General features: G+C 39.2%; 1 protein-coding gene across 2 annotated transcripts in view; it reads right to left on the minus strand.

Moving 5' to 3' along the window:
* The window catches only part of VPS45 (vacuolar protein sorting 45 homolog), an 81,490-nt gene that overhangs the window by 21,480 nt on the left and 42,349 nt on the right, over positions 1-17,661 (minus strand). For both annotated transcript variants that reach the window (XM_045364535.2, XM_005542025.4), the window contains one exon: positions 13,978-14,109. In XM_045364535.2, the coding sequence (XP_045220470.2) occupies positions 13,978-14,109 (132 nt within the window). The remainder of the gene's footprint in view (positions 1-13,977; positions 14,110-17,661) is intronic.

The following is a 17,661-nucleotide window of genomic DNA, read 5'->3' on the forward strand; positions in this document are numbered from 1 at the left end:
CTGTCTCAAAAAAAAAAAAAAAAAAAGCCAACATATTAACAGTGATTAGCTCTGAGTTGTGGTATATGAATGATTTTTACTTTTATAATTCTTTTTTTTTCCCAAGATGGAGTCTTGCTCTCTCACCCAGGCTGGAGTGCAGTGGTGTGATCTTGGCTTACTGCAACCTCCGCCTCCCAGGTTCAAGCAATTCTCCTGCCTCAGCCTCCTGAGTAGTTGGGACTACATGTGCGAGCCACCAGGCCTGGCTAATTTTTGTATTTTTAGTAGAGACGGGGTTTCACCATGTTGGTCAGGCTGGTCTCGAACTCCTGATCTTGTGATCCACCCGCCTCGGCCTCCCAAAGTGCTGGGATTACAGGAGTGAGCCACCGTGCCCGGCCTTACTTTCTTTTAACAATGAGCATGAATTACTTGGTCAAGGGGAATGCCTATTTTCCTTTATCTGTTTGCCAGCACTATCTGTCTTTGCTGCTTATGGGGAAAATAATTGAAAATGGGATCATTAATTATTCTGCAGGTTTATAGCTAATGATGGCTTAGTTGAATCTAGTAGTATGACAAAGAATGTACTATGTACAGTAATTATTATTGGCTTAAAAGGGAATCTGGCAGCAAGAGAATTGTTGCTCTTGTGCCATCTTCTAGCAGGATATGTCTTTTCTATTTGTCAAAAGTTTTAAGAAGTACTGGAGACTAAATAAAGTTCAGGTAGTGCTCAAGCAATGGCAGTGCTGTTGGCTAATGAATTAACCTAGCCACCCTTTTCCCCTCTGCTTCTATCCTGAATCCCATGAAGACAGGGATTTTGCCTATTACGATAACAATTTCATCTATATGGATTGGGTTCTTGACCTCTCAGCTCACACAGCTAACTTAAAGGTGTCAATTGCTGCTGGCAGGGACTAGAACTCTTTAATATTGATTGACTTGTGAAGTGATAAGGCAGGCCAGCTCAAAATCCAAACCAAGATGCTCATTTATTTGCAAGGTAGGATCATGTGCTTCAGAAAACCAACTACGATAATGGCTCAGTTTATTGCAGGTGAATAAAATAATGGGTATAGTTTGTTTAACTACATCTAGAAATTTGCATTTTTATAATAAGCAAATGTTCATTTTGGTGGATAATTCTCTTAATTCACATTAGCTTCGATAGATCCTCCTAAAACATAAGTCAGGTGTCATGGCTCTGTTTAAAACCCTATAACACACACAAAAACTTGTACATAAATGTTTACAGCAGCATTATTTATAATCGCCAAAAGATGGAAACCACCTAAATGTCCATCAATTGATGAATGGATAAATAAAACATGGTACATGCATACAGTGAAATATTACTCAGTCATAAAAAGGAATAAAGTACTGATGTATGTTACACATGGAGGCGCCTTGAAAACATTATGCTAAGTGAAAGAAGCCAGTCACAAAAGAATACATATTATTCCATTCATATACAATGCTCAGAATGGGGACATTTATAGAAAGAGAAGTTAGATTAGTGGTTTATTAGGGCTGGAGGGGGGAATTTTTTGATATGATGAAAATGCTTTTTTTTTTTTTTTTTTTGAGGAGTTTCACTCTTGTTGTCCAGGCTGGAGTGCAATGGCATGATGCAACCTCTGCCTCCTGGGTTCAAGAAATTCCCCTGCCTCAGCCTCCCAAGTAGCTGGGATTACAGGTGCATGCCACTGTGCCAGTCTAATCTTTGTATTTTTAGTACAGATGGGGCTTCACCATGTTGGCCAGGTTGGTCTCGAACTCCAGACTTCAGTTGATCCACCCACCTCAGCCTCCCAAAGTGCTGGGATTACAGGTGTGAGCCACCACACCCAACCAATGAAAATGTTCTAAAATTGACTGTGGTAATAGTTGAATATATCTGTGAATATACTAAAAACCACTGAATTTTACACTTCAAAGGGTGACTTGTATGGTATGTAAATTATATCTCAATAAAAACATTAAAAAAAAAAACCCCAACCCAAAAGTGCTAACTCCTAGCGAAAAGCAGTCCTCACAGTCTATAAGGCACTCCAGGAACAGCCCCAGATATTGATGCCTGTCAGACTGCATTTCTTTCTACTTCTCTTGCTCACTCCACCCAGACTCACCAGCCTCCTTGCAGCTCTTGCAATGCATTGCATGATTCTTAGGACACGGCTGTGGCTGTGCCTGGAATGCTTTTTCCTTCTACCTGTGTGGCTTACTCCCCAACCTCCTTTAAGTCTTTGTACACTCTTCTTTCTGTCACCCAGGCTGGAGTGTAGTGGTTCGATCTCAGCTCACTGCAACCTCCGCATCCTGGGTTCAAGTGATTCTCCTGCCTCAGCCTCCCACGTAGCTGGGATTACAGGAGTGCATCACCAGGCCCAGCTAATTTTTGTATTTTTAGTAGAGATGGGGTTTCACCATGTTGGCCAGGCTGGTCTTGAACTCTTGACCTCAGGTGATCTGGCCGCCTTGGTCTCCCAAAGTGCTGGGATTATAGGCGCGAGCCATGGCATGTGGCCTACACACATCTCTTCTTAAGGAGGCCTTTCCTGATACCATACTGAGTAGTGTAACCTACAGCCACTGTCCCCAAGCACTTTCAATTTCCCTTTACACAGTTTCACATTCCCTACCCCCGCCACTGCATTTATTACATACTGATTTACTATAAAATATACTTATTTGTTAAGTTTATTGTTTATTTCTGTCTCCCCCTGCATTAAAATGAAAGCTTCACAAGGGTTAGGATCTTTGTTTTATTCATGGAGGTATCCCAGTGCTCAGTAAATACTTGAGTGAACAAACTACTGGCTTTACATTGTTCTCACATGTTCAATAAATATTTATCTATTACAGAACTCATAACTAGAACTCCTGACTGTTCTATATAGATGTTGATGAAAATTTCTGTGATGTTATAGCAATGACTCATGCCATATATAATTGTTAGAAATTGAAATTTGACATTCCCCCTCCCCTACAAGTAAATATATATATGGCTAATACAACTGAGACAAATGAAGAGGAGGAGATAAGGTAATAAGAGGAAGGAAAGTAATTCCATAAGAAGGGCAAATACTGAGACAGGAGATAATAGTCTGTACACACAAACCTGCACAGACCCCACAGACACACTAGACTAACTGCTTAGGACAGCATGTGTTCAGGTCAGATTCTTTTTCAGGGCAGGTTCTTGGTCTTCAAAAAAGCACGAGTTATATCTTTAAATAAGTCTCTGTAATTGGTTACTACTTTTTATTTCTGTGTATTTCATTATATATGAAAGGAAAAAGGGAAGTAATACAAAATTCATATTAAACTTCATATGGCTATGGAAAGAGAAGAAATATTGACTGCCTCTCTTTATTTAGAAGGCAATTTTATTAAGAATGTTGCTAAGGAGATAATTAGCTTCTGCAAAGTTCCTTAGTGTCTTAGCAGCAAATACATGCCTTCTATTTTAAATGGTGTTTAAATCTAAACAAAGATAATCACAATTACAGCTAATCAGAGTAGGCCCTATAGAAACAAATCACACAACTACAGAAGGCCTGCATATATAGAACTCCGCTTCGTTATAACCAGCGCCTGAATCACTAAAAAATATTATCGCAAAAGAACTGTTTTAAAGAAATAAAGTATGCAAGAAAGAGCCACTTTAAAATAATAACTTTGAATGACAACTTGAATTTCAGATTAAACTAATATGTATTTCCTATTAGGATCTAAGGGACCTATATATTCAGGTAACTTCTGTCTTAAGATGACGAGCTTACTTATACAAAGGCCCTATTCTCACACTAAAAATTATGTTCATTTTTGGAAATATACTAGGCAGGAAAGGAATAATTGCTTTCTATTCTTTATTTTTAAGTTTTGTTTACAACTAAGATTTTGTTTCAATTTACAGTAAAAGCGATCTTGACGTATGTTAGAAATAGAGAAACCAGGATCAAGGTTGTTAAAATTGCTACCTGAGGGGTAAGCGTACTTGTTATTTTTTGGGATGCAGGAGATCAATTTTGACCTATCTACCCATTACATTAAGTGATTACGTAATAAAAAAAACTAGTAGGTGGTAATTCTGAAATTTGAGTGCAGAATAAATCTGTAGTAATCTCAGATTTTATTTAAGAGTTGTAATAGGGAAACCAAGTGACCATAAATATCCCACAACAGACATTTCCTGTTCTGGAAGGATAGTAGCTTCTGTATTAGCACATCACACAGTGACAAGATATCATTTCTTTCCTGTTTATTGGAGTCCCCACTAATCCAAATCCATGGATTTGGATGTAAGATATGTAAGACATGGCCAACCATACCATGACTTACATGATTCTAAATATAAAAGGAGAGAATATATCATGGCAAATCTAAACGTATACCATTTTCTAATCTCCCTAGTCTCTCAAAAAGCTACTTCTGTGCTGCAGAGCTCTTGAGATCAAGGCTGTATTTTTGTCATCATTTATTCTTTTGGCCTGTTTCCTTAAGAAATAACCCATATATTACAGAGAAAATTATACACTAAAACTCCTACAAAATTAAACCCTAATAATTCACAGAAACAAATTATTTAATGTTTTCTCTTCCAAATCAAGGTCTTTATTGCTAGTTCACTGCAGCCCTACTATATCCAGGAATAAAACTGATTTTTAAAAAATATTAGCCTTTCCATTACTGAGAGTCTAAGATTCCAATATGTATTAAGAGTTGTAAACTTACTAAATATGTTAGTAATATCCAAGGTATCCTACATTCATCATGAAAACTGAGCCTTTCTATTCAAAGCTGAAACTATTGCTTTCAATTACTTAAGCCTTTACAATTTTAACTGGCCTCTGAAATATAAATTCCATCATCTTACTGGTATGATAAATTTCACTGTTTACTTATTGGCTAGGGGCTATATATTTATAAAAGTAAACTATAAACACTTGATATTAAATCATTTATATACTACAAAAATCAACTAATATTTTTTCCCGTTTGGTGATTGTCATAGCAACTCCCTCTTCATAAAAGTTTCATTGGTCAGGAAGCCAGTGAACAATTCTGTCCAAAATTTTATTGAATCTTTATTGCTAAGATATTGGCTCAAATGTAATACAGTGTACTACTTAGCATGCTATTAGGTCACACAGAGATACAAATGCTGACAATAGCTGGAAGAATCTAGCATAAAGCCTTTGCAGGGCTGCCTTACCTTCTTAATTTTATATAAGGATAATTCGTTGAGGCCAGGTGCGGTGGCTCACTCCTGTAATCCCAGCACTTTGGGAGGCCAAGGCAGGTGGATCACTTGAGGTCCTGAGTTTGAGACTAGCCTGGCCAGCATGGTGAAACCCCGTCTCTACCAAAAATACAAAAATTAGCCGGGTGTGGTGGTGCATGCCTATAGTCCCAGCTACTCTGGAGGCTGAGGCAGGAGAATTGCTCGAATCTGGGAGGCTGAATTTGCAGTGAGCCGAGATCACGCCACTGCACGCCAGCCTGGGCGACAGAGCAAGACTCTGTCCCCAAAAAAACAAAAGGTCATTTGTCAGGAACTTGAATACTAATTTAAGGAAAACCTTAGATGTTTCATTGTTTTATTTTTTTCTTTGAACAGAAAATGAAGTTTTATTCACAGTACCTTTTTTTTTTTTGAGACAGGGTCTCGCCCTGTCGCCCAGGCTGGAGTGCAATGGTGCCATCTCGGCTCACTGCAACCTCTGTCTCCTGGGTTCAAGTGATTCTTGTGCCTCAGCCTCCCGAGTAGCTGGGATTACAGGCGCACACCACCACACTCGACTAATTTTTGTATTTTTTAGTAGAGACAAGGTTTCACTATGTTGGCCAGGCTAGTCTCGAACTCCTGGCCTCAAGTGATATGCCTGCCTTGGGCTTCCGAAGTGCTCAAAGTGCTGAGATTACAGGCGTGAGCCACTATACCCAGCCCATAGCACTAGTAATTAGTCAAACACATCTAAAACATGTATTTTTGTATGTAATATGACTAAATTACAAAGACGTATATAAAAATCTTTACTACTCTATCTTTCTATCTAAATCCAACTTATATTATTTATTTTGAGACAGGGTTTTGCTCTGTCACCCAGGCTGGAGTGCAGTGGTGTTATCTTGGCTTACTACAGCCTCTGCCTCCTGGACTCAAGCGATTCTCCCGCCTCAGCCCCCCAAGTACCTAAGACCACAGGTGGCACCACCATGCCTGGCTACTTTTTTGTATTTTTGGTAGAGATGGAGTTTTGCCACATTGCGCAGGCTGGTCTCAAACTCCTGAGTTCAAGCAATCTGCCCACTTCGGCCTCCCAAAGTGCTGGGATTACAGGCCTGAGCCACCATGCCTGGCTCCCAACTTATTTTTAATTTTTTTATTTTTACTTACTTACTTACTTATTTATTTATTTTTGAGACAGAGTCTCACTCTTGCTGCCCAGGCTGGAGTGCAGTGGTGCGATCTTGGCTCACCGCAACCTCTGCCTCCCGGGTTCAAATGATTCTCCTGCCTCAGCCTCCCGAGTAGCTGGGACTACAGGCTCCTGTCACCACGCCCGGCTAATTTTTGTATTTTTAGTAGAGATGGGGTTTCCCCATGTTGGCCAGGCTGGTCTCAAACTCGTGACTTCAGGTGATCCACCCACGTCGGCCTCCCAAAGTGCTGGGATTACAGGCATGACCCACCACGCCCAGCCCCCCTACTTATTATTATTTATTTTTATTTTTATTTTTTGAGATGGAGTCTCCCTCTGTAGCCCAGGCTGGAGTGCAGTCGGGCGATCTCGGCTCACTGCAACCTCTGCTTCCCAGGTTCAAGTGATTCTCCTGCCTCAGCCTCCTGAGTAGCTGGGACTACAGGTGCACGCCACCACGCCCAGCTAATTTTTGTATTTTTAGTAGAGACGGGGTTTCACCGTGTTACCGGGGATGGTCTCAATCTCCTGACCTTGTGATCCGCCCACCTCGGCCTCCCAAAGTGCTAGGATTACAGACGTGAGCCACTGCAGCCAGCCTATTTTTTTAAATGGAGATATACACATTTAATTTTAACCTGCTGATATTTCAAATTAAAGGGATGATGCTAAAATTCTTAGTTACTGGCCATAAGGCTACAAATAGTGAGAAATATTAACTCTCAGAGGAACCACTTAAGGGCCAATTCATCTTTTTGAATTCTGATATGGAAGCCTATTTAAAAGCATATGATTAACTAAACATTCATGAAAGAACTCATTTGGATCAAGAAGACAAAATCCTATATGGCTACCATCAAGTAATAAATAAAACCTTTTGAACTCTAAATTATTAAATATTATTTAGAGAATAATGCAGTATTAAGCATTCAAGTAACAGGAAGGAAATGCATAGTGGTCAAAAGCATGGGTTCTGGCTTCCAATACTAGCTCCATCTCTTACTAGTCATGTTTACTTGAGTAAGTTAATCTCTCTGTGCCTCAGTTTCCATATGTAAAGATAATAATAGTAGAAACTTTATGTGAGGATTCAATGAGTTAATAGATTTAAAGTATGCAGTACAGTGCCTAGCACATAGTATCTACTCAGTAAGTATGAACTATTACTACTTTTATTAGCAGCAAAGGGGGAAACTTGAATAAAACAGCTCTAATAATATTATGTCACTTCTGTGCTCAAAAATATTCAAGAGGTGACCCTGAATTAGGTACAAAAGCCTCAGTTTGACATTTTAGGATGCACGGCTATCCTTCCAAATAATATTACCTACTAGTGTTCAAAATGGAGTTTCTATAATGTCACTACCATTTTATCTACTCCCAAGATCATAACCACACTGACACTTCCATTTCTGGAATTAAGGCAGATTATATAAGGTGAAAATTATCTTGTAATAAAACACGTACAAATGCAGGATAAAAAACAACAAACATCCTTTTAAATGAATATCTAAATTATTTAGAAAGTAAGAGGAATTGCCAAGGGTCAGCACAAAAAGGGAATAAAAACTTAGCTTGATAAGTATAAACTGATGCTACCACTATCTAATAGGTGTGTGCCAGTGTTATTAAACAAGGGCACTGTGTTTTAGTAGTCACAGAGGGTCAGGAAAGAAGGTTTAGGCCTTGGTAGGAAAATAAATCAAAATTGAGATTTCCATGTAATATAGAAACTCTCACTGAAAAAGTGGACTAAAAAAATCTATCTGCACAAGCAGATATGCTTTGCAAGGTTCAGGAACCGTTAAGTATAGAAACTAACATAAAAATGATTCCAGACTGACAATGCTCTTGGCCTACCTAGCAAAAATGAAAGAAAAAATATGCAAGAGAGATAGATCTTGAATGTCAGCTCCTCATGGGTGCTATAGATAAAACCCTTCTTAAGATAACTCATAAGTCAAAATTACAGAACACATGCAGAAATGCTTCATCATGAGCTAATGTTAGCAGATACAACAGCAGAATTAGACCTCCACGTAGTTCAGATTATAGAGTTAATGTGGTTTAGGAAAAATAAAGGATTTGAAAACATGAGAAAAAAGGAGGATATTCACAAAAACATCAGGCAAATTTGAAAAAGAAGCAAATAGAACTCATAAGCATAAAAATGTAATCTTAGTGGACTTAGTAGACAAATTAAACATAGATCAGATATAGCTGAAGAAAGAATTACTAAACTGGAACACTGATCTGAAAAAATTATACAGAAGACAGCACAGAGAGATAGCAGATGGATAACAAAAATGAGAGATTAAGAGACCTGAAGAATAGATGAAGGTTTAACATATATCTCACAATAATTCCAGAAGGATAGACAACAGGAGATGAAAGAGAAGCAACATTCAAAGAAATAATGACTGTAAAATTTCCAGAAATTATGCCAAACATGAATTTTTCATACCAAGTAATACAGTATTCCATTGTTGTCTTACTTTTAAGTAAGTGAAAATTATCAACCTGAAATTCTAAACTTAGCTGAATGAAGACACTTTTAGACAAAGGCATCAAAATGAACAATAGCTGAAAAAATATTAAAGTTTTTTTTTTGTTTTTAGACAGGATTTCATTCAGATAGGCTAGGGGGCGGTGACACGACCATGGCTCACTGCAGCCTCAATCTCCCACACTTGTGATCTTCCCACCTCAGCCTCCCAAGTAGCTGGGACCATAGACACATGCTACCATGCCCAACAGATTTTTGTGTTTTTTTGTAGAGACAAAATTTTACCATGTTGCCCAGGCTGAACTCCTCGAATTCCTCTTGCATTCCTGGGCTCAAGCAATCTGCCTGCCTTGGCCTCCCAAAGTGCTGGGATTATAGGTGTGAGCCACTATGCCTAGTCCATGCCCAGCTAATTTTTACGGTTTTTTTTTTGTAGAAACAGGGTCACTCTATATTGCTCAGGTTGGTCTTAAACTTCTGAGCTCAAGTGATCCTCCTGCCACGGCCTCCTAAACTACTGGCCAATATAGAATATATTATTCTATATATATATAGAATGGTGTCTTGCTCTGTTGCCCAGGCTGGAGTGCAGTGGCTCGATCTTGGCTCACTGCAGCCTCCACCTCCCTGGTTCAAGCGATTCTCCAGCCTCCTGAGTAGCTGGGATTACAGGCATGTGCCACCACCCCTGGCTAATTTTTGTATTTTTCAGTAGAGATGGGATTTCACCATGTTGGCCAGGCTGGTCGCGAATTCCTGACCTCAAGTGATCTGCCCACCTCGGCCTCCCAAAGTGCTGGGAGTACAGGCATGGGATTCAGGCAAGAATGTTCTTTAGTAAGAAAATTGGATTGAAGAAAGAGCCAGGAGGAAAGAAACAAAGTGGAGGGGGAAAAGGGGGCAAATATGTGGGTAAATATAAATAAACATTAACTACTGAAAATAATGATTAATTTGGGAATTTAAAAAGGTAAAACCAAAACACTGGACAATGATAGTATACAAATTGGGAGGAAGTTGATTACAGTTAAAACACTAAGATTCTTATATTATTTGTGAGAAAGGCAGAAATAGATTAAATCTAGTCTTTCTTTCTTCTTTTTTTTTTTTTTCTTTGAGACAGACTCTTGCTCTGTCACCCAGGCTGGAGTGCAGTGGCATGATCTCGGCTCACCTCTACCTCCCAGGTTAAAGCATTCTCCTGCCTCAGCCTCCTGAATAGCTGAGACTACAGGCGCCTGCCACCGCGCCTGGCTAATTTTTGTATTTTTAGTAGAGACGGGGTTTCAACATGTTGGCCAGGCTGGTCTCAAACTCCTGACCTCATATGATCCACCCACCTTGGCCTCCCAAAGTGCTGGGATTACGGGTATGAGCCACCGTGCCCAGCCTATTTCTTCTTTTATTAAAAAAATATCTTTTAAGAACAGGTAAAACTAATCTACAGTGACAGAAGTCATAATATGAATACTTTGCAGGGATCTGTGACGAGGGAGCATGAGGAATAAGAAAGGCTGTGGGGGGTGCTGGTAATGTGCTATTTCTTGATCATTACACTCAGTGGTCGTTTAATAGATATATTTACTTTGCAATGTTTTAATGAGCTGTTTTATCATTTATATACTTTTCTGTACATAATGAAATGCCTGTGTATAAGTGTATGTATGTAGTACCATAGAAAGATATTTAGTCTTTGTCCCCATTCTTGGCACAGAGCTCCTAATTCCCTAAGAATTTTCTGAGTACTGAGGGTGACAGGATTGTCTTTTGTTTCAATGAGATTACTCTTGGTGGGCCTCTAGGTAGCTTCATGATGAGGGCTAGTTGCCTGAAAGGCCAAGCCTTTATAAGAAACTTTGAATTTTCAGCCTCACGCCTGAACCTCCAGGGCCGGGGAAACAGCTGGAGCCTGAATCAATCACTAGGGGCTAATGATTTAATCAAGCATGCCCACATAACGAAACCTCCATAAAAACCCCTACCCAATAGTGTTCGAAGAGTTTGTGGGTTGGTGAACATATCAAGGTGCTGGGGTGGGGTGGGTGTTCCTGGAGCAGGCATGGAGACTCCACACCCCATCCCTATACCTTGCCCTATGCATCTCTTCCATTTGACTGTTCCTGAGTTGTATCCTTTATAATAACTGGCAAATGTAGTTAAGTGTTTTCCTGAGTTGTGTGAACTGTTCTAGTAAATTATCAAACCTGAGAAAGGGGTCATGGGAACCCCTGATTTACAACCAGTCACTCAGGTGGTCTGGGACTTGTGACTGGCATCTGAAGTAGGGGTGGTCTTGTGGGGTTAAGCCCTTTTAACTTCGAGATGAGATGCTAACTCTAGGTAGATCGTGTCAGAATTGAATCAAATTGTTAGATATCCAGTTAGTGTCTGGAAAATTGGAAAAATGGTGGTGGGAAAGACCTGGTGTATTTGGTGTCAAGAAGAAAAAAGCCCCTCACTGTAATATTTCTGTAGAAGTTATAAAAGGAAACCCTACAGCACTGTTTACACAAAACTAAAATTCTGATAGACTGTAAAGATATCATGTTAAATATGAATCCTAAAAATAATTTTTAAAATGCATGTTAGTATTTATATAATCTTGGGTAGGAAAGAACCTTCCAGGCATGACACCAAAGGCAGAAATCACAGGTAGCTGTGACAATATAAAATTAAAATAATAACAACAAAACTTTTATACAACAAAACACTGTGAATAATATAAAAAAATATATAGAGGAAAAAGATTTGCAAAATATATACTAGACAAATGGCCAATAACCTTAATTATATACATAGAATTTAAAAAATTATTATTATTATTTTTAATTATACTTTAAGTTCTAGGGTACATGTGCACAATGTGCAGGTTTGTTACATATGTATACATGTGCCATGTTGGTGTGCTGCACCCATTAACTCGTCATTTACATTAGGTATATCTCTTAATGCTATCCCTTCCGCCTCCCACCACCCTACGACAGGCTCCGGTGTGTGATGTTCCCTACCCTGTGTGCAAGTATTCTCATTGTTCAATTCTTACCTATGAGTGAGAACATGTGGTGTTTGGTTTTCTGTCCTTGCGATAGTTTGCTCAGAATGATGGTTTCCAGCTTCATCCATGTCCCTACAAAGGACATGAACTCATCCTTTTTTATGGCTGCATAGTATTCCATAGTGTAGATGTGCCACATTAAAAAAAATTATTAAGAAAAAAAAAGGAATACTCCAATTGTGCAATGGGCACAGAATATGAACTAGCAATTCACAAAAGAAATATATAAATGGCCAGTGAGTTCTGGACACTAACAAAGAGGTTAGTAATTGGCCCAAGTTCACAAAAATAGTATGAGGGAAATCAGGATTCAAACCCAAGAAATCTTATCCAATAAATATTTGTTTAATGAACGAATGATTATATATTCAACACTAGAAGATGTTTACATCAGACTGCAAAATGAAAGTTAAAAGGCAGAATGTATGATGAGATCCCTTTCTGCCCACACAGTCACACAAACATCTATACAGGCTTAGAAAAAAGGCCTGAAAACACTAAAATGTAACAAGTGGTTAGATTATGGAAACTTTGTACTTTGTACTTTCTGAATTAAAAAAATTCAGAATATGCATATATTACTTCCATAATAAAAGAGAAAAGTTACATTAAAAACCAAATAATCCTACAAAATAAAAAAGTATATAAATACTTTTAATGACTCCAAATTATCTATGCATACATGGCTCAGCATAGATCGCTCAGGGTCACCAATCTTTAGATTCAACAATCATGTCATGGTTCTCCAGTCTTTTCCTCTTCTACCTTTAGCTGCCAAATTAATCTTCCTTAAACACTGTGGCTTTCTTGTAATCACTGCTTTCAATAATTCCCCATTTTCTATGTAAAAAAGTATAAATTCCCAAGCCTGGCACTCAAGGCCTTCCACAATGATGGCATTCAATCATCTTTTCACTTTATTACACACATTCCAGCTAGTTGACTATTTGCTGTTCTTTGTGTATGTATGTTGCCTACAGCTTTTTTTTTTTTTTTTTTTTTTTTTGAGACGGAGTCTCGCTCTGTTGCCCAGGCTGGAGTGCAGTGGCCGGATCTCAGCTCACTGCAAGCTCCGCCTCCTGGGTTCACGCCATTCTCCTGCCTCAGCCTCCCGAGTAGCTGGGACTACAGGCGCCTGCCACCTCGCCCGGCTAGTTTTTTGTATTTTTTTAGTAGAGACGGGGTTTCACCGTGTTAGCCAGGATGGTCTCGATCTCCTGACCTCGTGATCCGCCCGTCTCCGCCTCCCAAAGTACTGGGATTACAGGCTTGAGCCATCTCGCCCGTTGCCTACAGCTTTTATAACTTGTTCATGTGGTTAACTGAACCTAGAATGTGCTCTCCCTCCATATGCCCTTTTCACCCAAGGCTCAGCTAATATACTATCTTCTATGTGAAACATTTGCTAATTTCCCTTAGTCACTCTGAGAATCCTTGGCCCTTTCATCTGCCTCTCTGGGCACGTTATTTTCTTATTTTTAAATCTTTCCTAATAGACAATAACTTGAGGTAGGATCTTTAGATTATTCATCTTTGCATTCTTACTGAATACTTGCTAAGTGAATAAAGTTAATCAACCAAATAGAAAAACTCCCAGACTTCAATACCATTAAGAAAGTCTAAGCTGTGGCTATTAGGTTTCTCCTTCTTTAAAAAAAAACAAAAAAAACCAATTTTTAATTTTTCCCCCTTCCTTATGAAGTAGGTCCAAGGGTTTCTCCTTTTTTGAACACACAGGAAATACAAATTGTTAACAGTGTAAGATGGTTCTTACTTTCTAGGTCTTTGACCAAATAAAGAGATTTATGAACTTAATGAACTTAACTACTATAGATCCTTTGTTTCACAAATTCTTAAATTATTCTGGAGCTGCAAACACCAGAGAATTTCAGTCTACAGCAGTTTGGTTAGTATTGACCAAATTTTTCCAACATAAAGGGAATTTAAGCTTTATCCTCTGGGAAGGAGGACACAGCTGTAGAATGAATGTTCTCCTTTACCTTTTCGTGTTGTGCACCGTGGTGCCTCCCAGGACAATCCTCACTCCAGGAGTGGTGCGGTTCAAGTTATAAACTGTTAGAGCCTCTTCATAGGTGGCTCCTCCAATTACAAACACAATGATATCCTGAGGTCTGCAATAATGAAGAATGAGATAATATCACAGGATAAGAAAAAAAAAAAAAGGACTGTGACTTATATACACAGAGTTTTAATTTCTAAACCTTTTTTTTTTGGTGGAGGAAGCAGAATTAAAGCAGAATAGAATAAAAGGTTTAAAAAAAGTTTTAATTATCTGAAATTGGCAGGAAACAGAGCAGGAAATGCTGAATAGTGATTTGCTTTCTGTTTATGAGCGGATGTCTTATAATTTCTGTGCTGTGGATTTCAGAATAGCACAATAGTGTTTGCTGGAACCAAATGTAGAAATATTCTTTTATATTCAAGAGGGTGCAGAGTGCCTTACCGTCACATGATATCATACAGCAGTATTTTATGTTTGTATGCTTGTATTAATACTACACATCTCCTTTCATGTATAAGCCTTTTGTCAAATACTTAGTACAGTGCTATTACAATGGCCTCTGTCCAAGGACCTCAAAACATTTTTGAAAGAACTGGCATATTCGCATGTCCCCAAAACATGGGAACTAGAAACATTTAGTATTTTGAGTATAAAAAAAAGAATGGGACACATAAATTAATGGTGCTTCTAGGAACTCCATCTTTTCTTGAAATATTTTTTCTGAATCCTTTGATAAACCAAGAAAAAGAAATCAAAAAAAACCATGAGTGTAGCTGATACTGGACATGTGAACACAGCTCAGTCACTAGCTTTACTTGAGTAGCACTGTGTTGTTTTACTGTTTCCTGTTTCAATCCTTATCAAAATGGCTTCATAGCAAAATGAATGTTCCTCCTATCAGCTCCTTCTGTAGATATCACCAAGAAGGAGATCAAATTATTTTCAAAATCACTAATGTTTGTCCTGTTTTTCTTTTCTCATGCTATCAAAAGAAGATAAAATTAATCCTACTAGGCAAATAATTTTGTTAAATCACTCACTGGACACTAAAACTACATCAAGCAGAAGCATCCATTTTGAATGTTATTGCACAAAACTAACCAGAAACATCTTTAATCAAGGAATATACATGCTTGTGTATAAATCTTGAAAAAAACCCTAATCCTACATTTCCTTCCTGCTTGTCTCTCTCTTTCTAAAATACCTTGAAGGAATTAACTAAGAGAGTATTTGTTCTTGTGGGACTTCACTGAAACAGAATCAGCTATTGTGGCTATTTTTAAATGTTCAGATAGTCTCTAAATTGCAGAGATTCCCCAGTAAAAGTTATACAAGCCCAGGCACGGTGGCTCATGCCTGTATGCATTTTGGGAGGCCAAGGTGGGTGGATCATTTGGCGTCAGGAGTTCGAGACCAGCCTGGCCAACATGGTGAAACCATCTCTATTAGAAATACAAAATTAGCCGGGTGTAGTGGCAGGTGCCTGTAATCCCAGCTACTCGGGAGGCTGAGGCAGGAGAACTGCTTGAATCTGGGAGGTGAAGGTTGCAGTGAGCCAAGATCGTGCCACCATACTCCAGCCTGGGCAACAGAGTGAGATTCCATATTCAAAAACAAACAAACAAACACACCCCAAAAAAACCTCCCTCCATAAAACAGTTATACAAGCTACCAATGATGAAGAGGTTGTTATGGTAAAGTGTCAATTATGATAAGGGTCCCCAAACCCAGGCTGAGGACCAATACCAGTCCGTGGTCTGTTAGGAACTTGTGGGGGCACAGCAGGAGGTGAGCAGCGGGTATTCAGGCCTGAGCTCTGCCTGCTCTTAGATCAGTGGAGGCATTAGATTCTCATAGGAGTGCAAATCCTACTGTGAACTACGCATGGGAGGGATCTAGGTTGCGAGCTCCTTATGAAACTATTGCCTGATGATAGGTGAGGTAGAACAGTTTTATATTACTTGACTTGTCAGCAACATATGACTGAGGTGATCACTTGCTCCTCCTGGATACACCTTCTTCAATTGGTTTCCAGAAAATTTCATCCTTGATTTTTTCCCTTGCTACTTTTCAGTATCTTTTGATGGTCCCACTTCATCTCTGTGCCCTCTTAATGGTGGAATACTCAGAGCCCAGACATCGGTCCTCCTTTCTTCTTAACCTAAACTCATTCCCTCCATCTGCTCCATTTAGTATAGTGGCCACTTGTCACTTATGGCTATTTAAATTTAAGTTAACCAAAATAAAATTAAATATTTAATTCCCCATTAGCACTAGACACATTTCAAGTGCTCAACAGCCACACTGACAAGTGGTTACATTACTAATTACCAGAGAAACAGCACATTTCCTTCCCTTGATAAGCACACCCAGTTTTTTGGTTGTAAATACATCTATCTGCTGATGGCTCCCAAATCTCCATCTCCAGCCCAGACCTTTCTTCTAAACTCCAGACTTAAATATCTGTCTACTTGGCATTTCCATTTGGATGTTTAATTATTTCTCAACTCAACATGTTTTAAATCCCCAATCTTCCCTAAGCCTGTTCTACCTATAGCTTTCCCTATCTTACTTGATGGTCACTTTAGCCTTCTAGTTGCTTGGGCCAAAAACTTTGGACTCATCCTAACTCTTCCTTTGGGGCAGAAGTGAAGTTGGGGACATAGTGAGAGAAAGAGGGAGAAGCATAAGCCAGCTCACAGAAGACCTCAAATCTCACAGGTCATGGGGGAATCACTGAAAGGTTTTCACAGGTTATCAGGATCAAATTTGCTTTTTGAGATGGAGTCTCTCTCTGCCACCCAGGCTGGAGTGCAGTGGTGCGATCTTAGTTCACTGCAACCCCCGCCTCCTGGGTTCAAGCGATTCTCCTGCCTCAGCCTCCCAAGTAGCTGGGAATACAGGCACGTGCCACCACGCCAGACTAATTTTTGTATTTTTTAGTAGAGACAGGATTACACCATGTTGGCCAGGCTGGGGATCTTGAACTCCTGACCTCAGGTGATCTGCCCACCTTGGCCTCCCAAAGTGCTAGGATTACAGGTGTGAGCCACCGTGCCCAGCCAAATTTGCTTTTTTGAAGGATAGTTTTGGCAGCCGTGCAAGAATGAATTGGGTGTAACTGTTGGGAAAAGTTGGAGAATAAAAGGTTAGTGTGAGACTTCTGGGAAGATATGACGAAACCTAGAACTAAAGACATCCTAGAAAGGGTAAAGAGGAGGTAGTGGATGTCCAGTCACAAAAAATACATATTCTTCAGTATTTGGTCAATGACTGAATGTGGAGGATAGGGGTAAAGGGGGAGTCCATAACTGTTTTCTGGTTTTGGTAACTAGGTGTAGTGGTTTAGATTTGAGAAAAAGGACATTTACTGAGCATAAGACACAAACACGTTGTGTTTTAGATACCTGTGGAATATTTTAATGGAGATGCCCACTAGACATCTGCATATTCAGGTCTAGTGCTTTCCCTGAATATGTGGTAGCTAAAGCCATGGGAATAGATGAGTTTTATCTAGGGAGATCATGTAGAATGAGAAGAGAACCAAAAGACAGATTTTTTTGGTGAGTCCCTAACAACTACAATACAAGTAAAAAGAGGAGCCAGCATTAGCAACTGAGAAGGACATTTTCAGAAAGGTAGGAGGAGAACCAGAAGGGAA

Source organism: Macaca fascicularis, chromosome 1 (assembly GCF_037993035.2).
Source record: "Macaca fascicularis isolate 582-1 chromosome 1, T2T-MFA8v1.1".
NCBI lineage: Eukaryota > Metazoa > Chordata > Mammalia > Primates > Cercopithecidae > Macaca > Macaca fascicularis.